Genomic DNA, 27212 nt, shown 5'->3' on the forward strand with positions numbered 1-27212 from the left:
TTCTTCCTACTCCATCCAGTACCTATAATTTTTAAGGTATCTAATAGTTCATGGTCATTTTTGTTTGCTACAAAATGTTACTAGAACAGTAAGACCTTGTATTTTATCTCTTTATTTCACTTTACATTCAGCCTTTTGTTTTTCATAGATCACAAAGATATCATTGTGCTTATTAGTGGGAAATAAATCAACTTATTCTCAAACACACACACAAAGTTGGGTACCTTGACATCAACAATCTCATGAATCATTTTATACTTAAATCTTTGAAACTTTAACTTACAGAAACTAACTATTCTCTTATTTTGAATAAGGAAGGTAAAATATATGAATCTGTTCAATGTGTTATAAAAGGGTCAGTTCATGAGTCCCATGTTAAAACTACTAAGCCCTATCAATGAAAAAACTAGTCCCAAGCAACAAGCAACAAGGGTCCATTTTGCAATCTATTTCTGAATATATAAGTAACAACTCATTTTTTTAAAAGAGTCACATTTTCAATAGGTTGGCAGTTCCTCAAAAAGTTAAACATAGAATTACCATATGATCCAATTCCACTCCTAGGCATATACTCAAAAGAATTAAAAGTGGGGACTCAAACAGATACTTGTACACCAATATTCACAGCAGCATTGCTCATAAAAGCCAAAAGGTAGAAATAACCCAACTGTCCATCAACAGGTAAATGAATAAACAAAATGTAGTATATACATACAATGGAATATTATTCAGCTATACAAGGAACACAATTCTGATACAAGCTACAACATGATGAACCTTAAGAACATTACGCTAAGTGAAATAAGCTAGTCACAAAAATGCAAATATTGTATGATTCCACTTATATGAGGTACCTAGAGTAGTGAAATTCATCGACAGAAAGTAGAATAGAGGTTCCTGGGGGCAAGGGGAAGGCGGGAATGGAGAGTTATTGTTTAATGGGGACAGAGTTTCTGTTTGGGATGACGATAAAACAAGTTCTGGAAATAGTGGTGATGGTTACACACGTTGTGAATGTGAACTTAATGCCACCGAACTGTACAGTTAAAAAAGGTTAAATGGTAAATTTTACATTATGTATGTTTCACCACAATAAATAAGGAAAAAACAAAAACATTAGAAATGAGAAATAAACTGGAAAAAAGTCAAGTTTTTGAAGAATTTCCACTTCCATTATTTCATTATTATTACTTTCATTTTATAAATGAGGAAACTGAGGAGCAAACACCAAATGAGGGGCAAAGCACGATCAGCACTCCAGCAGTGGGCTTACGGTCCAGCACACAGGACTTCCGGGGGCACGTCTGCCATCTCTCAGGACAGCCTTCCCGTTCTTCTTATGCCTCTTACAGCTTACCTCTTCCTACACCAACCTTCATCTCAACAGCGTAATGATCACCCCATGTAAGAACATTATTCAAAAGACTAGGAGGAAAACCTATAGCCATCTGAAAAAGCAGCTATTTTATAGGAAGATCAGCACATACCACACCCTGTGTACCTAGCATCCACTTCCATGTCTGAATATATTAGGATGCTTTCAGCTCCAAGTGATAAAAACCACCCCAAGTCAAACTGGCGTAAGCCATGAGAAAAGTTATCCCACATAGTTGGAAGATTAGAGGCAGGACAAGATCCACGCACAGGATAGAGCCAGCAGCTCAATGCCAGAATCAAAATCCAGGTTCCTTCCATCTTTCAGCTCTGATAACTTCTGGGTCACATTCATGTCAAGACTGAGTCCCTCATGGTCACAAGATGGTTGTCGGTGGTAATCAGGGCTATATTTTCATTATTTGAAGATTGATTATGATGACAATGGTGATGGTGATGAGGGGCATGCTTCGTTTTTCCCCTCTCCTGCTGGATGAGAGAAAATGCTTACCCCAAAGAAGAGCAAGTCTTTCCTGATGACTGAGCCAACCTACCTCATATAACTATCCCTGGACCATCAACAACAGTCACTAAGGAAAGACCATGCATGCTATGACCAGCTTGATAAAGGATGGATTCACAGAGCTGTCTAGGGGTGAAGGGGAAATAATGGGGGGGGGGGGGAACACACACAAAAAACCCTGCATTTTGTTATTAAGAAAAACAAAGGAAATGGATACTGATGGGCAACCAACAATGCTCAGGCTACCAGTGCCCCTCAAACTTGAATATGCGTATGAGTCCTTCAGGGGGTCTCATTAAAATGTAGAGGCAGATTCAGTAGGTCTGGGGAAGGGCTCAGGATTCTGCATGAACAACATTTGCAGGTAATGCTAATGAGGCTGGGTCCTCTCTACAGACAGGAGCTACTCCACAATATCTGTGTGTGGTATTCCTTACCAGGAACTCACCTCCTCTATTAGCACAGCATCTGACCGCCTCCTCAAGTGTCACACTGCGTATTTGGTCAGGCTCTGGACTTTACAATCCAGCACACTCCTCTCAGCTGCAATGGCAGTGGATGTTGAGTACTGTAGGTGACAAATTATCCTGAGGCATCCAGAAACTAAGAAGCCTTTTACACAGAACACTTGGCAAAATAATCAATGGTGATGAATTAAAAATGTACTCTGGCTCTAATGGCAAGCATTATGAATAATTTGCATTTATCATCCCCTCTGTGTAACAGTTTCTACTTCTAGAATAAAGAAAGATACATTTCTTCAGAGAAAGGCTGACCTTTAGCAGTACTAATCAAAGGACTCCATACTAAAAAGTGAAGGAAGGGGTGACAGGTCCTCAGAGGTCAGGGTGTAAACTCTAGAGGCACACAGTGGAGGCACGGGTTGGTTTGACTCGTTCCCAAGAAGAGGTAAAGGGCGGTTAAATGGCAACTGGATACACAGGAAATAAGCAGCAATGTCTCTCCGACTTTCCATAGGCTCTCCATAGCCATCTGGCCCTGCCAGGAGCTGTCGTTCCTCCCCACCATTCCTCTCCCCAACTCAGGACAGGTGAAACCCTGTAAAACACCTGGCAGTACCCTTGGTTTCAGAATAAACAAGTCAAAATTTTTCTTCCCTGATTCTGAATGGATTACCCAGAGGCAGTTTCATGGCATAGGAAATGCATGGGATTTAAATTCCAGGGTCCAGGACCTAATTTCAATTCTGCCACTTTACTAACCAGCTATGTGGGTACACAAGTATTTTCTGTGTCTCAGTTTGTTCCTCTGAGTTGTGGGGATTAAATAAAATGGCACTGGAGAAAAGTCCTTTGTAAATCATGAAACACTACACGAATGTTTGTCACTCATTCATAGCTCTCCATATGGAGCGTGAGGAATTTCGGGTTTCCCCATATTCCAGAGACCTGTGTAATTCTGAAAATTCTGTACATTCATGTTGAAAATGATTTGGCCCATGACTCCTCCATGTACAATACATGTCCACTGGAATACACAGCAGCAGATCTTGTACATGGCCGGAAGCCAGGTCCCCAGAGACTCTGGGAAAGCAGGGTTGGGTCTGCATTAGCCTGCAATTTGGAATTTCCTGTTCTTTAGTAGTTTATGACACTGACCAGGGTAGTTTACAAAGTGAGGAGGGGTTCTTCCTTCAGGGCAGAGAGAATACCACCAAATTATAAGCTTGATGCAAACTGTCATTATTCCTAATGAAAGAGGACTGGTTAGTTCTCTAAAGTCTCTTCCAGCTTTGCCATTTTGGGATTCTGTCTTGAGCCTTACCTCAGAGAAGGCTTAGCCCAGATTCCATTGCTATCAAAGCCTCTATTATCACTATCCCCACTGAATCCTGCCAAATATTAGCCACTGTCAACTGGCACTCCAAATTTATATATATATAACAGTTAACACTGGCCATTTGCTTCAATCATGGAACAATGATTTTTGAAAGACCAAAAGTTCAAAGCACTCTTTTAAACTGCAGCGAGCCCCACAGGGTACTATTTCTCTCCCTCAGAAGGAATCTACTGGCATTGAGCCAGTCTGAATCTGAGCAGAAACAGAAAATCTTGGACCTAACAAATTGTGTCTAGGAGAGCACGGAGGTTCACAGTAGAAAGCAATGGCCTGTTCTCTTGTGGAAGGACGAGGCCAACATGAATTATAACTTTTTATGGTTTTCCCTTTCACAGCTTAGCAGCACCCGTAGTGATTTCTGATGCTCTGGCTCCTTGTTCAGGGCCCACCTGATTAAACTTGGTTTGTTTTTTAGATACGGCCATGACACAGAGGTCTCAGATGAGTAATTTTCATTTTCTTCAATCTGCCTCTATGCTTACAAGCAGGAATGAATTTTTAAGGGTATGTATAGTGAATAAGTGTTCCTGAGATAAGTACTGAGGAAACTTTTTTGGAGTTTATACTTAAGTTGTAGAATTACAAGGTAGTGAATTATATCAATACCATGCCAATCTAGCACCTCCTAGAGTCAGCGGTTTGGAAACATTTAGTGTGAAGACGTTGTTTCTTAAAGTACTATTTATTATCTGAACTAGAATATCCTTACTATTCCCTTCCATTTTTTCAGACTAACGAAGTGTTCTCTACCCCACACCTGATCACTACTTTTTCTAAAGTCCTACCACATCTCTCTTCAGTATCAGATTACAGAACTTTTCCGTCTGTCTGTCTCTAACGCCCTTAAAAAAATTACATACTGGAAATTCTTTGAAAGGAATCACCTTAGCTATCTCTGCATACTCAACTGGGCACTGGATTAATGGGACTTGAATTACCTTTGTTTTTAAAGGGGATGAACCACAAATTAGGTAAAGCCCTGATAATGGCATATATTGTTTGGCCCTGACCCATTCCCCCTTTTCTAGAAATAACACTTCTGTTCTCCTTTGGTGAGACTGAGTAAGGAAGCCTTGACTTCCACATGCCCAAATTCGACCAGGCAGACTCTCTACTCCACATATGGGAATCGTGAGCCAAATGACAGACGCATGAAAAACAGCTGGAAAAGACTCATCCCAAGAAAGACAATTTGACGAGACTGTGACTAATAGCCCTGTTCTTTCCAAGGCCTGAAATAAGCAGTTTTCCTTCCATCTATTTCACAGCCTTTCAATAATTCCCTTTCTTGACGTAAGTTAGCCAGAATTCCTCTCTGTTGTTTGCCACCGAAAGAGTCCAATGGATACACAGAGTGACTAAAGAGAACTAAACTACTCACTTCCCTGCACCACGTATGTAATTCAGCTTTAAAAACTACAATAGAGGTCTTTCAGCAAAAATTGCCATCTTTCAATATTCACAGAATGACAAATACAAGGGGAAATATTTGATCCAGCATATATACTCTGGGCTCTTTTGAACACATGCAATAATGACTGCTTTAGTATTTTATGGCCAAAAAAGGTGTCACGTTAGACATGAAAGAAATGGGTACTTTGAAAAAGGAATGCCCCACAATTTTATTTTTTATATATTTTCAATTACAGTTGACATACAATATTATATTAGTTTCAGGTGTACAACATAGTGATTAGACATTTATATAACTTACAAAGTGATTCTCCGATAAGTCCTCGCACCCACCTAACACCATATGTAGTTATTACAATATTATTGACTATATTCCTTAATCTGACTATTTTGTAACTACCAATTTGTACTTCTTAATCCCTTCCCCTTTTTCACTCTTCCCCAACCCCACTCCCATCTGGCAACCATCAGTTTGTTCTCTGTATCTATCAGTTTCTGTTTTGCTTGTTCGTTTGTTTTTTAGATTCCACATATAAGTGAAATCATATGGTACTTGTCTTTCTCTTTCTGACTTATTTCACTTAGCATAATACCCTCTAGATCCATCCCATGTTGTCGCAAATGGTAAGATTTCATTCTTTTTTTATAACTGAGTAATATTCCATTTTATATATGTATACTTTATCCATGTGTCTTTTGATTTGAGCATTTAACCCATTTACATTTAAAATAATTATTGACAGCTATGTAGTTACTGACATTTTAATAGCATTAAAGCTATGTATTAATATGGAAAATTGAAGAAGTTCACACACAAAAAAAAGTTAATGTTTGATCTAAAAGATTTAACCCATTCACTTGGAAGCTTCATTTGATTCAGAATACAGGATCTTCCCATGTCAAACAACTGTTCCTGCATTAATTCCTAAGGAAGAAAACAAATACTTCCACAGTATTACCTCAATTATGTATAGTTGAAATAACCCTTCAAGTCTAATTTAATGCTAATTGAAAAATACCTTATTAGCATTTACTCACATATTATTTTATGGCAATATTTAAAGAAATATACTTCACTACACCAAAAAAAAAAGTATATATATACATATATATATATGTTTATATATGTATATAAATAAATAAAATATACCGCATCATTATTCATTTGACAAGTGTTTACTGAGTGTCTATTATATGCTATGCATTGTTATATGGGCATGGGACACACAGGTATCCTAAAAAGCGTACGTAGCTTTTTCTAGGTCAATGATATATTCTTAGAACTTAACCTCTTTATCAAAATTTGTCTAAAAACTCCAACCTCTTATTTAGACTTTCATCCCATTTGTTTAGCTAATCTCTAGCAATGCTTCCTCCTGGAAAGCATGTTTAACCCTGACTGAGCAAAAGGGATCTTCATTTCTAAACAGTTCCCAAGCCCTGTGTCCTTGGAGTTCCCATCACCCTCTCAGTCAACTCTCATTTGTCGCACCCTTCACATTCCAGAAACTATCACCACCATACCACTTCCTTCACAGGAAGCATTCTAAATGACCAAACATATCAGAAAGAGATGTGAGTGCTTCATTATTTTAGTTTAACGGGCATGTTTCACCATTTCAAAATCCACATTTTATTCCAAAGAAAGAACTATTCTGACAGCAATCCATTAAAACTCAAGGGAATCAGTGTATTCTAATGTGGGCCTATGACCTCAAACTGTGATATTTTGGACATTTTCCCACACTCTCTGAATGAGAAAATTTGAAAGTAGTGAATGAATATTTGTTTTGTTCTTAAATTTACCAATAGAGTAATAGAGGCATTCAACTCAAGCCTGAGGAATCGGGCTAAATTTTAACCTATATTCATATGCGTTGGCTTCTAGGACATCCAAAACATAAATCCAAAGGGATAGATGGCATAATTCAAAATGCCAAACGTCCCTTCTTTAATTATCAGCACATGTCATTTTTACCTGCTTGCTTCTGCATTTGTCTCTGTGAGCCCAAGCCTGAGAGAACTACCACCAGAGGGAACATCCAACCACTTGGAGCCAGCAGGTCAAGCTAACCTGTGCTGAAGATTCTCTCACCACCATGTTCTAAGCATTTGAAAAGACAGACCTCTTAACCTCATCAAATTCCACCTTTCCCCGACTCTGTCCTTCAGTGATGAAGTGTAGAACACTGGCAATTCCCACAAAAGTCCTGCCTGGTCGTCCATCACCCTGGAATATGACTTGGCCTTCTCCCAGCAACTTAAAGTTCTCCTACACTACCAGTAAGTGTGGAGGCGTACCCATCTTTCAACTAAATCAAAGGCTAACTGCTACTTTGTAATCCAAAGGGTGAAGAAAAATCTTTACTCAAACTTTTATTAAATTTAACTTCAAAATACAAGTCCACATAATGAAGACCATCATCCTTTCTTCTTCTCACGTGATGAAATCAGAACTCTAAATCAGTCATGTCATTTCCTCAGTCCCACGGACATAATTACAGTCAGGAAAGCAACCACTGAAAAAGATAAAGTTATAATTCAAATATAAGCATCGTTAGAAAATTTTGTCTTCCATTAAAAATTGGGCATTATTAATACTCAAATGATTTGCAGGTGCTTTTTAAAAGTCTCCATAAACCATGCAAAACAAATGAAACTGGACCACTGTCTTACGCCATATACAAGAATAAACTCAAAATGGATTAAAGACTTAAATGTAAGACCCAAAACCACAAAACTGCTAGAAGAAAATATTGGAAGTAAACTCTCAGATATTATCCTTAGTAATTTTTACTGATATATCTCCTTGGGTAAGGGAAATAAAAGAAAAAACAAATGGGACTACATCAAACAAAAAAGTTTTTTCACAGCAAAGGAAACCATCAACAAAACAAAAAGACATTCTACTGAATGGGAGAAGATATTTGCCAATGATAAATCTGATAAGGGGGTTAATATACAAAATTTCTACCAAAAAAACCCCACAAACTCATACAATGCAACACCAAAAAACACAAACAATCCAATTAAAAAATGGGTAGATGAAATAAATAGATATTTCTCCAAAGAGGACATACAGATAGCCAATAGACTTATAAAAAGATGCTCAATGTCACTAATCATCAGAAATGCAAACAAAAACCACAATGAGATACCACCTCTCATGTCAGAATAACTATCATCAATAAATCAACAAACAAGTGTTGGTGACGATGTGGAGAAAAAAGAGCCCTCATGCACTGCTGGTCAGACTGCAAACTGGTGCAGCCACTATGGAAAACAATACGGAGGCTCCTCAAAAAATTAAAAATAGAAATACCTTATGACCCAGCAATTCCACTCCTAGGTAATTATCCAAAGAAATCCAAAACACTAATTTGAAAAAATATATGCACCCCTATGCTCACTGCAGTGCTATTCACTATAGCCAAGATTTGGAAGCAACGAAATGCCCATCAATACATGATTGGAAAAGAAATTGTGGTACATTTATACAATGGAGTATTACTCTGCCATAAAAAAAAAAATGAAATCTTGCTATCTGCAACAACATGGATGGACCTAGAGGACGTTATGCTAAGTGAAATAAGTCAGACTAAGACAACTACCATATGATCTCACTTATATGTGGAATCTAAAGAACAGAATAAACAAGTAAATAAAACAGAAATAGACTCATAGAAAACAAACTGATGGTTGCTAGATGCGAGGGGGGTTGAAGGCATGGGGGAGAAAGGTGAAGGGATTAGGAAGTACAAAATGGTAGTCATAAAATAGCCACGGGGATGTAATATACAGTACGGGGAATATAGTCAATAATGTTGTCAAAACTATGTATGATGTCAGATGGGTACTAGATTTATTGGGGGGATCACTTCATAAATTGTATAAACGCCTAACCACTGCACTGTACACCTGTAATATAAAATAACATTGAATATCAATTATAATTAAATATATATGCACATATAGTAACGGGATGTAAAGTACAGCACAGGGAATATAGTCAATGGTATGTAATACCTATGTATGATGTCAGAGAGGTAGTAGCCTTGTTGGGGTTATCACTTTGTGATGGGTGTAAATGTCTAATCATTATGTTGTTTTTTGCACCTGAAACTAATAATAATAAAAAGGAGAATATGTAGGCTCTAAATGTTGGACATATAATTCATTTTTCCATTATATTAAATGTAAATTTTTATTATAAAAAAGAAAAAGTCTCCATAAGCAACTTACTTTGAACTTTAGAGATTATTTTCTTTCGTATCGTTCACTGAACCACATTTTACACTCTACATATTTAACGTGGAACTATTTATACAAGTGCCTCAAAAAAGGGTCTCCCAAATTAGAGACAGGTTTGCTAAGTAATGAATAGCTAAGGTTCTGCTAGTTCAGCTATAAATGGTACAAACATTATATCCTCCGATGGCCTGGTAATAGGCCAATAAACAGGGATCCCTAGATGGGAGGAGGAGGTTATCCACACTTCCCTGGGCTTCTCGAAAGTAGCAGACGCCCCCCTAACCGGAGGGCCTCATAATACAAAAGCAACATCCTCGCAAAGAGTAGGGAGGCAGCCTGAGAGCAAGAGAAAAAACACACTGGTCTAAGTCAGAAAATGTGGGAACTCAAGTCTAAACAATGTATTTTTCTGAGCAGAAATTTCATGTCAGTAGTATATGAAAGTGCTATATGGTAAGGCAACACATACATTATTGAGTAGGAGTAGGGGACTGGACAGTATTATATGACAATGTTTGTAATCTGTCAGGTTGTACCAACCGGTTACCAAATAGTCAATGAGGGGGAAGCTGCACCTTTTAGAAGTATTGGCAGCTAAGACATGAAATGTCTTAAACAACAAAATTAGGATACAACAACACCATTTTGCAACCCCTAATGAATTAATGATCTAGATTGCAAGTCTGCAAAATATGGCCCACAGGCCAAACTAACCTGTTACCCATTTTTGTATAGCCTGTGAGCTAAAAGAGTTGTTACATTTTCACATTTATAATTCTTCATTTCTCCATTTTTAGTAACAACAAACATAATAATAGCAAATAGAGTGCTTAATGTGCAAGGCACTATTCTAAATGTTTCACACAGTAACTTGTTTAACTCTACAACTGTAGAAATGAGTATTATTATCTTCATTTTATATACAAAGCAAAGAAAAGTTAGGCAATTATTAACAGACAGAAGCTGGGTCTGAGCATAGGCAGTTTAGCACCAGTCAATGCTCTTAATCTCTGCATGTCCTGTTTCTAATCTGTAATATTTTATCAGTGATACCCTGTTTCCCCGAAAATAAGACCTAGTCGGACCATCAGCTCTAATGTGTCTTTTGGAGCAAAAATTAACATTAAGACCCGGTATATTATATTATTATGTTATACCGGGTCTCATACAGTAAAATAAGACCAGGTCTTATATTCATTTTTGCTCCAAAAGCTGCATTAGATTTGATGGTCCGGCTAGGTCTGATTTTGGGGGAAACGGTACATATGGCTTTCGTTTCAGTAAGGTGGTACATATGGCTTTCATTTCAATAAAGTACACTCATCCCAAAGGGCCTGGCAAAAACCGTTATCCTTAGAGTCAAATTACTAGAATTCAAGCTCCAGCTCCTCCCACCGTCAGCTTTGCACTAAGTACATCTTCTAAATTTCCAAATCTCCAATTCTTAAGGTGACAATAAGGATGTTCATATTTATTCTAACTCATACATTTACTTAGTGAGCACCTAATATGTGCCAGGCACTGTTGCTAGATCTTGGAACACAAAGGTGAATGGAGTAAAATCATTTCCCTAAAGCAAATCAGAGCCTAAAGTGCAGATATGGGAAAATAACCCCTTACATACTAGTGACAGGTTTCACATCATAGAAGTTACTGTGTAATAGGTGGGTGGAAAGAAAGGATTGTATAGCATTTCTCTAGGTGAGCAAGAGGGGAATGTAATATCAGGGGAAACATCATGGAAAAGATGATCCTTAAAATGAATTTTGAAAGATTAGGAATACCTCACGTGGCACAAAATGTTGGGGAAACAGGATAGGTAAAAACATTAAGAAACAAAAGAAAAAAGATACGTCCTAATTGCAAACAGTTCTAAAAATGTCGAACACACAACTTGTGGGCAGTTTGGGGGCGGAGTGGATGAATCACCACCATTTATGAAGCTCGAAAGGTAGGGATTGGGACAAGACAAAACATGTTATCAATCCAAAAGCACTGCACCCAGAGAGAAAGATAATCATTACTAAAGACCCAAGTCATTACTGACAGTCCATTTCCTCAGCTGATGCAATACCAGCACATGCACAGCTCTGGACAATCTTAGAATGTGGGAGCTTTTTAAACACGTCAGAAGCTCTGAAAAGATGAAATTCCTGAGTTGTGCCCCAGAAGCACCTCAGATGCAATTATAACTTCCTTACCTCTTTCCATCCAAAATTTCAAATTTCAAACACTCTAGTTCTCAATTAGATGCTTTGCATCTAGAGAAGCCAGCCTGTGTTTCTGACAGAGTTTAGAAAAATCTGAGAGATCTAAAGTGTCCTTTAAAAAATGACTTTCAGCCATTCCCTTTTGGAGATGTGATTTTCCAACACAGAGAGTCTGGATTACTCAGATAATTGCTTCAATTTTCTATTTCACTTCACTTTTGGTAAATGAGGCAGGAAATAAACAGTACAGTAATTTAATTCAAGTGTCCTACAAACACACTTATTCTCCCTACCTTAATTCACTCTCCACTTTACTCCTGGAGAATTTTAGTGAAAATTAGGAATACACATTGTCTGGAAAAAGTACACTGGTGTAGTAAGTCTATTAAATTTTCAATAGGGCACAAGTGAGAAGGAGACAGTTGCCCTTTTAGGAAAACACACATTTTTTTTAATTAATATTTTCAAATCACTGTAGACTCACATGCCGTTCTAACAACCAATACAGAGAGATCCCATGTACACTTTATCCAGTTTCTTCCAATGTAAGCTCTTACAAAACTATAGCACAAGATCAAAACCATCATACTGACTTACAGAATGTTCTATCACAGGATCCCTCATGTTGTCTTTCAAACCCAAACCTTACTTCCCTCCCACCCCTGCCCCCATCCCCAACACCTTTTAACCCCTGATATATTTTCCATCTCTGTAATTTTGTCATTTAGAGATTATATACATTGAGCCACACAGTATGTGACCTTTTGAAATTGTCTTTTTTTCATTCAGTATAATGCCCTTGAGACCCATCTAAATTACTGCAAATATCAATAGTTCATTCCTTTGTATTGCTGAAGAGTATTCCATTAGATGGATGTGCTACACTTTATCCCACCACTTACCAGACGAAGGACACCGGGTCTGTTTCTAGTATTTGCGCATTGAGAATAAAGTTGGTTTCTGAATATTAAATGAGTCTGTATACCTGGTTATGATAAATCCCACTTGGTTACGATGTATAATTCTTTTTATACTTTTTTTGGATTCAATCTGCTAATGTTTTGTTGAGGATTTTTGCATCTATGCTCCTAAGAGATACTGGTCTGTAGTTTCCTTTTCTTGTCGTCTCTTTGTCTGGTTTTGGTATTAGGGTAATGCTGACCTCAGAGAATAGGGGACGTTTTCAACCATTACTTTCTCTAGTATTTTTTTACCCCACCTTCTTTTGCCTCTCCTTTTCGGATTCCAATGACACAAAATTTGCTCTTTTGTTATAGTTTCACAGTTCCCTGAAGCTTTGTTCTTTTTTTCCTCCAGTCTATTTTCCCTCTGCTGTTCATACTGGGTAATTTCTATTATTTTATCTTCCGATTCACTTATTCTTTCCTCTGTCCCCTCCAGCTGAACCCATCCATTGTTGAGCCATTCACTGAGCATTTTATTTTGCTCATTTTTTTCAGTTGCAGAATTTCCATTTGGGTCTTCTTTCTAGCTTCTATTTATTTGCCAAGGCTTTCTATTTCTTCATTTGTTTCAAGCACTTTCACAATTGCTCACTGAAACATTTTTATCACAACTGCTTTAAAACCTGTCAGATAATTCCAACATTTCTGTCATCTTGGTGTTGGTATCTATTTATTGTCTTTTTTTATTCACTTTAAGATCTTTCTGGTTCTTGACATGACAAATGATATTCTAATGAAACACAGACATTTTCATGTTATGTTATAAGACTGGATCATATCGGAATTTTCTGTTTTAACTTGCTTTCTCCGACATCTCTCTGACAAGGGAGCTCCCTCATTACTGCCAGATGCAGGGAGAGTCCAGGTGTCCCCCTCGGCCTCTGTACAACTCACGAGTGGGACTCCTCATTACTGCTGGGCCTGGATGAGTTCTAGTTCCCTGTATCATCTTCACTGATACTATGACAATTCAGGGGGCCAGTAACTGTGGCCACCACTTTTTCTGCGTGTTTGGTTGGAGTAGAGCATTTATAGTCGTGACTTTTTTTTTGTCTTGTTAGATTGTATCTTTCTTGGTCCTTTGGCTAACAAGACAAGTCTTTTGTAGTGTTTTGTTTTGTTGTTTTTTGTCTGTACCTGTTGGCCTTTCCAGACTGCCAGACGCTTCAGCTCCAAGTCTGGGACATAGGGTAAAAAAGGAAACCCAGAGAACTCACCACCCGGTTGTTCATCAAGTCCCTCGGTTCCCAGGTATATGCCTCTTTATTCCATATTTCAGAGTCTTCTTATGTTTATTTTGTAAATAATGTCCAGTGTTTAGTTGTACTTAGTGGGAGGAGTAGGAAAATGTACGTGGGATCCATCTTCTCCAAGTTCCTACATTTTAAATGTTGGGAAAATATCAAAGAATAACATTTTGTGATGTGAAAATTATATGAAATTCAAATTTCACTGTCTATAATTAAAATGTCCTTAGACTGACCATGCTCATTTACTTACATATTGTCTATGGCTGCTTTCATGCTACAAAACTCCAGTTGAGCAGTGTGACAGAGACCCTATGGCCCACCAAGCTGAAAATATTTACTATCTGGCCTGTTAGAGAACAACTTTGCCAACCTCTGATCTAGGGCACTGATCGTCCACAGCTGCTGAAAGCACAAGAAGAGACACAACCATACATCATGTACCTCCTGATGGAAGAACCCAGCACCTTCTGTCATGCTGTCATGGGGGTCACACCTGAATTTGATCAGACTTCTACATCAGCAGTTTCCCAGGAGGAAACAGAGGTTAAAACTATTTTTGTAAAAACACTAAAATGTTACAGTGTTTGCCTTTTTTACTCTCATTCTCTCACAAGTGCACGTGAAGTTTTCCAGAAGGTACATGACATGAAATATTACAGACTGAATGCCAGCTATCTTCCAGTAAGACATTAAAGAGATTTGCCCAAAAAAAAAAAAAAGTTTCTATAGCCACTCTTCTAATTTTTTTTTTTTTTGAAAAATAACTATAAAATATGTTATGTATGTTAACATACAAAAGGTCTATTAAAGTTCAAATACAGCAAATAACCATAAGCTCTTCAGGGTTCTCAATTTTTAGGAGTGTAAAATTGTCCTGAGACCAAAAAGTTTGAGAACTGCTTCTTTAGATCCAACTACCACTTTCCTGGCTATATAGGAAACAAAAGAAGATGTTAAACTATACCCTGAGGACGCAATCTGCCAACTCCAGACTGTAGGAAATTCAAGACAATTCCTCAACAACAACAAAATCACAAGAGGGGGAGAAAGGATGGATGGAGCACCTACCTGTTAAAAGAAACTAAAAGACTTATCAAGCTATCAAATTGCATAAACTATTTAGATCTCAATTCGGATAAACTATAAAATAAAATGGATGTTTGAGATAAATGGAAAATTGAACACTAACTGAGTAGTTGATGATATCAAGGAATTATTTATTAGTAATTTTTCAGGTGTAATAATGTTGCAATTACGTTTTAAAAGTTTTTTAGAAGAGTCCTTATCTTTTACGGTTACGTATTAAAATCTTTATGATCTTCATATTACTGTAATTGTCTTTTTAGTATATATGTTCCATAACCTCTTTGAAAGAATCTGTACTTCTATCAACATTTAAATGAAAAATAGGAACACACCAAAAACTGTTTGTTCAACTTCGTATGTTTAATATGCACTGGGATTTTGCATTCTCTAAAATCTTTCCCAGCCTTAATATTGTTACCTTACACTCATTTGAAAGATAATCAGGATGAGGGTGAAAATGAAGTCAGTAAGAAAGGAGTAAGAAAAAGGATTCAAAAGAAAATTTTAAGGTAGGAACTCAGCAAGAAAGTGGCGAATACAGGGAGTGAAGGAGAGGATGAAACCAAAGCTCAATATGTCAGTGCCATTAACAGACATGGTGAAGCCACAAGTTGTAAGTTTGAGGCAATAACCAGGTTGGTGGGAAAAATCAACATCAACTACAGTTACCATTAAGAGAGCATTTACTAGGTTCCTAGCCTGATGTTAAATTCTTTCAGAATTATTACATGCACATGGTTTAAAAAAATCAAAACAGTATAAAAAAGTATACAATAAAAAACTTCCCGGGCTGGCCCGGTGGCTCAGGCGGTTAGAGCTCCATGCTCCTAACTCCTAAGGCTGCGGGTTCGATTCCCACATGGGCCAGTGGACTCTCAACCACAAGGTTGCCGGTTCAATTCCTCGAGTCCCGCAAGGGATGGTGGGCTCCGCCCCCTGCAACTAAGATTGAACACGGCACCTTGAGCTGAGCTGCCGCTGAGCTCCCGGATGGCTCAGTTGGTTGGAGTGCGTCCTCTCAACCACAGGGTTGCCAATTTGACTCCTGCAAGGGATGGTGGGCTGCGCCCCCTGCAACTAACAATGGCAACTGGAACTGGAACTGAGCTGCGCCCTCCACAACTAAGACTGAAACGACAACAATTTGAAGCTGAACTGCACCCTCCACAACTAAGATTGAAAGGACAACAACTTGACTTGGAAAAAAGTCTTCGAAGTACACACCATACCCCAATAAAACTCCTGTTCCCCTTCCCCAATAAAATCTTTATAAAAAACAAACAAAAAAAAAAACTTCCCTCTCATTCTAGATTCTTAGACTCCCTAGATCCCTAGACTCCCTCTTCAGGGGCAACAATTATTATTTTAATTTGCATCCTTTCAAAAATGTTTATCTTTGCCTTAATATTTAATTCTCACAACAACTCTCTGAGATGGGTGGTATTTGTAAATTAAGAACCTGAGCCCTAAAGAGGTTGACTGGCTAGGCCATAAAGCCATGAGGGACAGAGCTGGGATGAGAACACAGGCCCGACCATCAATGCACACACCACTGTACTCTCACGGGTCTCCTACAGAAACACTGGCATAGATATTCAAAGTGTTTGTAATAAAAAAACTGGAACCCAAATGTCCATCAAAGACTAGTTATATAAATTATATTACATGTATACTGTGAAAAACTATACAGCCGTGAAAACCAAGGTGGATACCCAGATATACCACATAGGAAAACCCTGAAGATAGCTTATTAAGTTAAAAAAAGGCAATTGCCAGAAATGGGTAATTCTTGTTTACTGGGCACAGAGTTTCAATTTGGGATGATGAAAAAGTCCTGCAGATGGATGATGCTGATGGTTGCACAACAATGTGACTGTACTAATGCCACTGAATGTACACTGAAAAACGTCAAAGATGGTAAATTTTACGTTACATATATTTTACCACAATTTTTAAAATCCTGGGGAAAAAAGCAATTGCAGAACAATATGACTATGATTCCATTTCTGTCCAATGATAATGTGTGTGTGTGTGTGTGTGTCTGTGTGTGTGTCTGTGTGTGTGTATTTTTTGTAAGTGTTTTTTATCCTTTATCTTTCCTGACTCTTAGATATCCTGGTAAGGCTCCAGACTTCTATGCATGCTCACAGAGTCCTGTGTCGCCCACCCCCATCGGTCGGCATTCAAACTCAATTCCTAGCACCGTTTTTCCTACCTCACACAGAACACACTAAGCAGAGCCTGGTTAATCCACAGCTATGCAACCCATATGTTAAATGTCACTGTAGACTCATCAAACTCCAAGATAGGCTCCAACATGCAAAATGATGCAAGAAAAATGTTCCCTCCTTGCCTCCAGTGAGCTCCAGTATGGAAATAAATGTTTGATGAGATCAAACAAAAGGGGTGAGATGATGTGGGCATGCGGGGGTTGGAAACCACTGCTGTTGGAGAATGTACAGAATGTGGCAACAGGGAGTGCAGCTCTTGCCTCTCAAGTGTCTTAAAACCAAAGGTTTTAGAAGACAACATGGCAAGAGTCCAGCATGTAATGCAGATGGTATTCCTGTGGGTGGGAAACCACAGCTTAAAACATAATTATGAGAAATGTAAAATTGACAAATGGTTTGAGATGTTTTCCTTCTATTTAAGTGCAACCTTAGCAAGAACATGGCCTCTACTGAGGTTTATTTTAATGATTATCTGAAAAACAAACTCAACATTACTGAAAATAGAGATTCCCAGAGTAAAGCTCTGCTCTCCACTCTGATTTGTACCCATCTTTAGCAAGAGAAAGAGCTACCCAGGAGATGGTTCAAGGGGGCTACCACAAAGGAAAGGGATGGCAATGGTTTAAAATATATATATATCAAGACAGCTCAGTCCTGGTAGTTTTCTCTAAATATATAGGGCACGGAACAACCAGAACCGAAAGGTATCTTTCTACCACCAAATTTTCATTAGTTTTCTTAAAAGTTAAGAGTTCAATTTCCTCGCCCTACAAACAGGCATAGAGCCCTGAAGCTTTTGTTTGTTTTTTTAATATGGAACGGTTCATGAATTTGTCATCCTTGCGGAGGGGCCATGCTAATTTTCTCTGCATCATTCCAATTTTAGTCTCTGCACTGCCGAAGCGAGCACAGAGCACTGACGTTTATGAAGACACGCACCGCCATGACACTTCCCCTCTTGGTAACAACGGTGGCCATCACATCAGGGAAAACCCTTAAGGACAGCAAGTTGCTGTTTCCATAGTGGTTCTTCAAGGCCTAGGTATTAAATCCCACTAAAACTCCCCAAAACTAGAAAGCACACACTACAACAAGCATTCGGTACACATTTTTTTAGACAAGTCTTTGTATACGTATATTCATTTTTAAATAGCCAACATATCTGCACTTCCCTCATCATTTAGGATTATGTCATTAACAGCTGTTCTCAAAGCGTGGTCTCGAAACCCTGGGGGTAGGGGGTCTCCAAGACCTTTTCAAAAGGTCTCAGAGATCAAAACTATTTTCATAATAATGCTAAGAAGTTCCTAAGAAGTTGCTGCAGCCTTCTGCAGTGCTGACACTTTCACTGATAGTGCAAACGCAACGGTGGGCACAACTGATAGTCTCCTAGCACTAATCAAGGCAGTGGCAGTGTGACCAAATTCTTCACATACTTGCAGAAAAAGAAAGCCAATTTCGCTTTTAAGTGTCCTTGATGAAAATGGTAAAGCCACTCTGGAAAAGTCCATCATACAACCGGGCAATTGCACTCTTGGACATTTATCCCAGAGAAAAGAAAATTTATGTTTACATAAAAACCTACCCACAAATGTTCATAGTAGCCTTATTAATAACCCAAAACTGGAAACAGCCCAAATGTTCTTCAACAGGTAAAGAGATAAACTGTCATATATCCAGACCGTGGAGCACTATTCATCAATAAAAAAGAAAAAACTATGATACATGCAACAACGTGGATAAATCTCCAGGAAATTAAGCTGAATAAAAAAGAGGCAATCCCAAGAAGTTGTATACTGTATGATTCCACTTATATCACATTTCTGAAATGACAATTTAGAAATGTTGAACAGATGAGTAGTTTCCAGGATTTAAAGAAGAGGAGAAGGAAAACATGGAGGTGGGTATGGGTACAATAGCAACATGAGGGATCCTTTGGCGATAGAACTAACTGCTCTCTATCTTGACTGTGGTGGCGGATGCACGCACCTCCACTTGTGATAAAATTACACAGAACTAAATTCACATACACACACACACACACACACACACGTGACTACAAGTGAAACTGGGGAAATCTGAATAAGACTGATGGATTGTATTACTGCCAACATCATGGCTGCAATAGCGTACTACAATTTTCCAAAGTGTTATCATTGGAGGAAACTGGGTAAAGGACACACTGGATCTCTATTACTTTTTACAACTGCATGTGAATCTACAATTACGTTAATAAAAATTTCAATGAAAGAATATACACCCATGTTCACAGATTATTCACAAAAGCTAAAACATGGAAACAACCCAAGTGCTCATCAAAAGATGAATGGGTCAACAAAACAAATGAATGGTTTATACATACAATGGAATATTATTCAGCCTTAGAAAGGAAGGAAATTCTCACACGTGCTAGAAGATGGATGAACCTTGAAGACATTATGCAAAGTGAAATAAGCCAGTCACAAAAAGCCAAATATTGTATGATTCCACTTATATGAGGTAACTTGAATAGTCAAAATCAGAGACAGAAAATAGAATAGGGGTCACCAGGAGCTGACCCCTGGAAGGAGAATGGGGAGTTACTTTTTAATGTGTAAAGAGTTTCAGTTCTACAAGGTGAAAAGAGTTCTGAAGATGGACAGTGGTGATGGTTGCACAATATAATTGTACTTAATATAAAAAGTAAGGGATTGCTAATGAAAAGAGGGATGGGATCAAGGAGAGACACTAGAAGGAAACCATTACATTCTTTACTTACACAGCATACCCATTGTATCATTCTCTGTATCTTACATATTTTAAATTTTGTATCAACTTAATATTCAATAAATGCTTAAAAAGAAAAAATGCACTTGATGAAGCAGTACAAATTCTGAATGCTATTAAATCTTGACCCTTGACCTTCATTTTTGTTACTTGTAATGAGAAGAGAGGTATACATAAAGCACTTCTGCTACATACCAAGGTAAGGCAGTTGTGTCTCCAGGAAAAGCACATGTGTGCTTGAGTGAGGAGATGAATTAAATGCTTTTTTCATGACACCATTTTTACTGGGTACAATCCCAGACAAACCATGGTTTTTAGACTAGTATTTGGCAGACATTTCTTGAAACTGAATAAAATGAACCTGTCACTTTGAGGAAAACAATTGACAATAATTGCCTACCAATAATAAAAATCAAACTTTCAATGAAAATTAGAATGTTGGAAAACTTGTATCTACCACCTTGAGTTTGACAGCTTCTCAATACTTAAAGACGTTTCTAAGGAAATCAGTGGTGCATATTAACAAATGTTATTTAGTGATATTGTATAATGAAATGTGTCAGCATTTGTAAGATCTGCCTACCTCAGTGAATCAATATTTTCCAAATGACAAATACAAGATGTTACAATGGGTAACCAGTCCATTCAAACTGCAGAATAGATCAATGAATTTTAACGTACAGTGTGAAAACTTCAATGGTAAGGCTTCAGATGCCACATCCACACTAATCTTTAAGAAACTACCACTTATCTAATTTTGGTGTAGTAACACAGAATACCACGATTATCTGAAAAATCTATTAAAATATTCCTCCCTTTTCCGCTTACATATCTGTGTAAGACCGTATTTTCTTCATACAGTTCAATCAAAACATCTCAATAAACTAAAGGCAAAAGAGACAGGAAAATCCAGTTGTCTCCTACTGTGCCAGACTTTTAAGAGATTTGCAAAATGTAAAAGAATGCCACTCGTCGCATGAATTTCTTTTTGTTGTTTAGAAATATACTATTTCCATAAAAAAACGTGTTATGTATACTAACATTCTCGTGGAGTTACTGTTTTTTTAAATGAATATTTTAAAATATGTTTTTATTTCTAATACAGGAAATATCTATAGGCATAACCATCATAAGCAAAAGTTCTTTTATTTTTAAAACGGGTGCTAAAACCAAAACGTTTGAGAACCGATGGTCTACATTATATTCCAACTGCTAAAATGTAAGTTATTTACTCAGCAAATATTTGTTGCTGAGTACTTTGCTAAGCGCTGAGACAGTATTAGCCCTCAAAGCGCTTACAATGTATGGGACACATCCACAATAACTATTAAAATATCTCAGGAACCACAAGCCAGCCCCTGGGCTCCAGAGCGCGCTGAGGGGAAGTGCGGAAGCACCGCCGGGAGAGCGACCCCGGCGTCGGGACTGTCCCGCGAGGGGCTCGGCCCGGCCGGAAGGGGCGCGAGGAGAAAGGCCTGCACCCAGGCCAGCGAGAAGGCCCGGGGAGCGGCCCGCCACCAACGTGGCGCGTGCTCAGCGCCCGGCGGCCGGGGCGGGGGCACGGCCCTTACCTGTTGGTCATTCCTGCTGCCACGCCCAGCATCTCTCCGCAGATGGCCACCGTCCCTCAGCACCTCGGCTCCGGCGCCGCTCCAGCTGTGTCCTCCTCCCTCGCCGCTGCGGCCGGGTGCAGGCCTGCTGGCGGGCCGAGATCACGAAAGAGACGCGGCAAGGGGCGGGAAGGCCTTAGCTGCCGCCTCCCGCCGGACCCGGCAAAAGGCTGGGCTGGCCACGCGGGGGCGCGGGGGCGAGGGGAAGTGGGCAAGGAGGCGGGGCCGGTGACGCTAGAGACCCCGCCCCTGGCCTCCGGCACCGGCCTCCGCCCGCCCCGGGCCTGCTTGGCACCGCCTCGGCCCCGCCCAGGTCTCGGCCCCGCCCCGCCCCGCCTCCAGCACTGCCCCGCCTCCAGCCCGAATTCGGGCCCTCCGGGGTTCGGCTCCGTCCTGCCCCGCCCCGCGACGCGTGTTCTGGGTGAGGACTGGCGAGACCGTGACGCGGAGGTTTCCCCGGGAGTCCGGGACTTGAGGCACAGCGGTCAAGACTGGCTTCTGCTGCCCCTCGGATGACGACGTCGCGCGCCGCGAGCGGAAGGAGCAACCTTCTGCGAGACACCTCTGATTCGGCTTTGCTGACGCGCCACGTGGCTCTGGCGCCGGCCTTTAGACCCAAGGTGTTGGAGACCACAGAGTCCATCCCGGCCTGGGGAGGGGGTCCTGAGGAGCTTCTATGAGAAGGTGGTGTCAGCTCACCAGACTTCGGGGAGTCGGTCCTTGCCTGGATTGGCCTCCACTGAATCCAGACATGAAGCCTGGCACGTTCTGGGGTGCTCACTAGGATTTTCACTGCGCTTATTAGTTGTGAATTAGGAAAAGTTAACCTTTCTTTAAGACACTCCAGTCTTATCTCGGCATAGTTTCCTTTCCTCCTTGTCTTCATTCTCTTCTCCCATTGCCTGAACCAAAACCTGGAATCTGCAAAGCATCTAATATAGGTCATTTACCCTGGGCAAAAATGATCTCTTTAAGGATATTTGATTTTGTAACCATACCTGCGTTCTTATTACAGAATGAAAACTTATGTCTCCTACTAGTCTAGATATGTATTGGGAAAACACTGGATGCCTTTGACATCCTTATATCAAAAAAATTATAAATAGAGCAAATATTTACATGTAAAAAAACATACGAAAATACTAGAAATATATGGTGATGGAAGGAGAACTGACTCTGGGTGGTGAACACACAATGGGATTTATAAATGATGTAATACAGAATTGTACACCTGAAATCTATGTAACTTTACTAACAATTGTCACCCCAATAAACTTTAATTTAAAAAAATAGAAAAGAAAATACTAGAAGAAAATGTGGGAGAAAAAAATTGAAAGTTGGAGTGGAGAGAAACTTTCCAAATAGGATATAAACTACAGAAGTCATAAAATTGGAGATTGAGAAATGTATTGACCAAAAAAAGGTCTAATTTCCTTACTAAAAAAAAAAGGCAGTAAGAAAACTCAGAGAAAAATAGACAAGGTATACACAGGTTTCCACAGGAAAAAAAATGAATGATTTTTTAAAGTACAAGGAAATATTCAATATCAAGTAAAAATTTTCAATACCATTTTTCACATAAAGGCAAAGATTAAAAGTTTGACAATATGCTGTTTTGATGAGGATACATGGCAACAGTTGCTTTGATTTGATAGAATAAATTCACACAATTTTTGTGGAGGACAAGTGGACAATATCATAATGTAAAATTCAGGTCCACTTTGACCCAGGAAATCCACATTTTGGAATTTATCTTACAGACGTATTTGTATGTGTACACAAACAGTATTAAAAACAGTATAAAAACAGTATTTAAAGCTACCTAGGGAACTACTTCTAAACTAAATGATATAACAACTGGATTTTCTTTAAAATAAAATGTTGGGTGGGGGATGTACGTAGAAGTATCAGTGAAACAAAATTGGCCAAAGTTCATAACTGTTGAAGCTGGCTCAGAGGTGCATGGCGTTCTTTATATTAGTTTGTCTACTTTAGTGCATATTTGAAATTTCATAATGAAAAGGTTGTTTAAATTAAAAGAAGAAGAATGTACAGGAGAGTCGTTGTACTTTTTAAGAGCAACTGAGAAAGTTTATTTAACCAAGACATTAATTGAATAAATTAGAGTTTTTGCATATAATACTGTTAAAATATAAGAATAGCCAACAACCCACGAAAAGATGATCAACATCACTCAGTAATCACTCAGTAATCATTAGGGAATTGCGAATCAAAACCACACCCATTAGTATGGCTACTATGAACAAGTGTTGGCAGGGATGTACAGAAACTGGAACCCTTGTGGACTGCTGGTGGGAATGTAAAATGGTGCAGCCGCTGTGGAAAACAGTATGGCATTTCCTCAAAAGATTGAAAATAAAATTATCATATGATCCAGCAATCCCACTTCTGGGATTCCAAAAGAATTGAAAACAGGACCTTGAAGATATATTTGTACACCCATGTTCATAGCAGCATTATTCACAACAGCCAAAATGTGCAAACAACCCAAATGTCCATCGAAGGATGAATGGATAAACAAAATGTGATACAGGTATCCCAACTTTTCAAAAGTTCACGTTAGGCCACTTCGCTTTTACAGTTTTAGTAAAACTACGTTAGCTACGTTAGTACCTGTTTTCACTAACAGAGAAATCCAAAGAGAATTTTCGCTTTTATGTGAAAAGTGAAAACAGCATTCAGCATTTGTTCTGCAGCAAGCTGTTATAGAGGCAACACGGCTGGCGTGGCCCCACCAAGCTCCTTCCCCAGGAACTTCACTCCGAATCTCAGCATCAAGCCTTGAACTGTCTGTGAGCATTTGTGCTTTACCTACATTTATTTGGTGGATCCATTAGCAAGATGTGTTATAAAGGCCTAAGAGAGCACGTAGGGTGTTATGCTTAGTGTAAAACTGGACATAATTCAGCGTATTTGGTATGATTTGGTAGGTTATTTTTTGGATCTGGGAGCACTCAATATTTTTCCATACAAATTAAAGGTAAATTGCTTCTTCACTTAATGCCATTTCAGCTTAACAAAAGTTTTCATAGGAACACTACTTTGGAGGAAACCTGTATAAACTCACAATGAACTATTTGCTATTCAGCTATAAAAAAGGAAGGAAATTCTGATAGATGATACAATGTGGATGAACCTTGAGGACATTATGCTAAGCGAGATAAGACAGACACAAAAAGGCAAACACTGTATGATTTCACTTAGAGGAGGTACCTAGAGTAGTCAAATTTATAGAAACTGAAAGTAGATTTATGGTTTCCAGGGGTTGCAGGGAGAAAGAAACGAGAAGTTATTGATTAATGGGTATAGAATTTCCGTTTTGGAAGATGAGAAAGTTCTGGATGTCGATTGCACAATAATGTGAATAAACACTACTGAACTGCACACTTTAAAAATGTTTAAGATGGTAAATATCATGGTATGTGTATCTTACCATATATACCACAATTTTTAAAAACCAATAAGGCAAATGATATGTAGTAATAAGTGATCTCCAAGATATATTTTAAAAAAGGAAATAAGGCAAGGAAAAAGTGTTTAGTATGCTACCATTTCAGGGAAGAGAGAAGGGCAACACCACACACACACACACACACACACACACACACACACACTCACATTCACCCACTTGAATATGTAGAAATATCTGGAAAGGTAAGATATACAAGAAAGTAGTAACAAAAATTGAATCTGTAGAGATTCAATTCTGTAGAGAGCTAGGGATTACTAGTTGGTGGGGGTGGGGGGAAATGCACACAATCTATATTTCCTTAACGTGGTATTATAAATTCATTCAAAATTCAAGTTACAAACCCAACCATAGAGAACCAATTCTCGTAGTTTTGAACATAAGTCCTTGATTTTGTTTAAACTGTTGGAAAATAGTTTTGTTTTTTCCGTTGAAATAGCACACAATCACATTGAACATCTTAAAACGGGTTCTGCTCCCTTAAAGCAGATCAGCCGTTAATACAATCCTTGAGTTACTTTTACACAGACAGCACTGTGCATGTGGTATCCCTGTTTGCCAGCTGAACCCGAAACCAAAGTCGTGCTCCTCCCCACAGAACCAAAGGATTGGGACATGACCTGAATTTGAGCACTGGAACACTTTGAGAAACAAATGGTCTGTTGTCCAGGAAGATCCAATACTGAAGTTTCTTACCATAAACGGCCAAGCTCCAAGTTTCTCCAATTAAAACTTGCCCCACCAGTGCTTCCACATATATCTTTTTCTTTCTGATTGCTCTAGCTAGGACTTCTAGTACTATATTGAATAGGAGTGAAGAGAGTGGCGCCCTTGTGTTGTTCGTAATCTTAGAGCAAAAGCTCTCAACTTTTCACCATTGAGTACAATTTTAGCTGTGGGCTTCTCATATAAGTCCTGTATTATATTGAGATATGTTTCTTCTATGCCTAATTTGTTAAGAGTTATTATCATGAATGTAATGTTGAATTTTGTCCAATTCTTTTTCTGCATTTATTGAGATGATCATAGGATTTGTTTTTCATTCTGTTGATGTGATGTATCATAGTGACTGATTTGCATATGTTGAACCATCTTTACATCCCTTGGGTAATTCCCACTTGATCATAGTGAAATTTGGTTTCCTAGTATTTTGTTGAGTTTTTGCATCTATATAATCATCAAGGATATTAGCCTGTAGTTTTCTTTTTTAGCAGTGTTCTTTTCTGGTTTGGGAATCAGGAAAATGCTGTCCTTGTAAAATGAATTTGGGAGTGTTCCCTCCTCTTCGATTTTTTTGAAAGAGTTTGAGATGTAGTGGTGTTAATTTTTCTTTCAGTGTTTGGTAAAATTCACCAATGAAGCCATCTGCTCCTGGGCTTTACTTCGTATGGTAAAAAGAAACAACAAAAGTCATTATATAACGATAAAGGGGTCACTACATCAAAAAAATACAATGATTGTAAATATTTATGTGCCCAACTTTGGAGCACCTAAATATATAAGGCAAAAACTAACAGAGATAAAAGAGAAATAAATAGTGTTACAATAATATTTGGGAACTTTCATACCCACTGTCAACATTGGACAGATCATCAAGACAGAGAATCAATAAAGAAACAGTAGATTTGAACAACACTATAAAACAAATGGACATAACATATGCAGAACATTCTAACAACAGCAGAATGCACATTCTTAAGCACACATGGAACATATTCGAGGATAGACTGTATGTTAGGCCACAAAACAAGTCTTAGCAATTTAAGAAAATTGAAATCATACCAAGTATCTTCTCTGACCACAATGGCATTAAACTAGAAATCAATAACAAGAGGAAAACTAGAAAATTCATGAACACATTGGAATTAAACAACACTCTCCTCAACAGCCAATGGATCAAATAAGAAATTATAGAAGAAATAAAAAAGATTCTTGAGACAAACAAAAATGGAAACACAGTGTTCCAGAACTTTGGGACACAGTAAAAGAAGTTCTAAGAGGAAAATTCATAGCCTTAAACACCTACATTAATAAACAAGAAAGGTCCCAAATAAACAACCTAACCACATTTTAAGGTACTAAAAAAAGAACAAACTGAGCCCAAAGTTAGCCGCAGAAAAGAAATAATAAAAATTAGAGCAGAAATAAATGAAATAGAGAAGAGGAAAACTACAGAAAATATT

The 27212-nt window shown here is 38.5% G+C and overlaps 1 protein-coding gene, 1 long non-coding RNA gene and 1 pseudogene across 4 annotated transcripts in view; all 3 read right to left on the reverse strand.

Annotated features, from left to right (window-relative positions):
* LIMS1 (LIM zinc finger domain containing 1) overlaps positions 1-21795 on the reverse strand; it is a 154066-nt gene extending 132271 nt beyond the window's left edge. The window contains exon 1 of one of the 3 annotated variants that reach the window (XM_019715012.2): positions 21501-21795. Coding sequence is in view for 2 of the 3 variants with exons in the window: in XM_019715011.2 (XP_019570570.1) it covers positions 21501-21532 (32 nt within the window). In the remaining variant the exon portion in view is untranslated. The remainder of the gene's footprint in view (positions 1-21500) is intronic. The other 2 variants (XM_019715011.2, XM_074332324.1) reach the window with 2 other exon arrangements.
* LOC141571845 (uncharacterized) lies at positions 95-2637 on the reverse strand. The gene is made up of 2 exons (XR_012496902.1): positions 2346-2637; positions 95-1863 (listed from the first exon to the last, which is right to left on the reverse strand). It is a non-coding gene; the product is annotated as an uncharacterized LOC141571845 (long non-coding RNA).
* LOC141571944 (U6 spliceosomal RNA) lies at positions 17971-18071 on the reverse strand (annotated as a pseudogene).
* Positions 21796-27212: the final 5417 nt, after the last annotated feature.

The sequence above is a fragment of the Rhinolophus sinicus genome, linkage group LG05 (genome assembly GCF_036562045.2).
Source record: "Rhinolophus sinicus isolate RSC01 linkage group LG05, ASM3656204v1, whole genome shotgun sequence".
In the NCBI taxonomy this organism is placed as follows: Eukaryota; Metazoa; Chordata; class Mammalia; order Chiroptera; family Rhinolophidae; genus Rhinolophus; species Rhinolophus sinicus.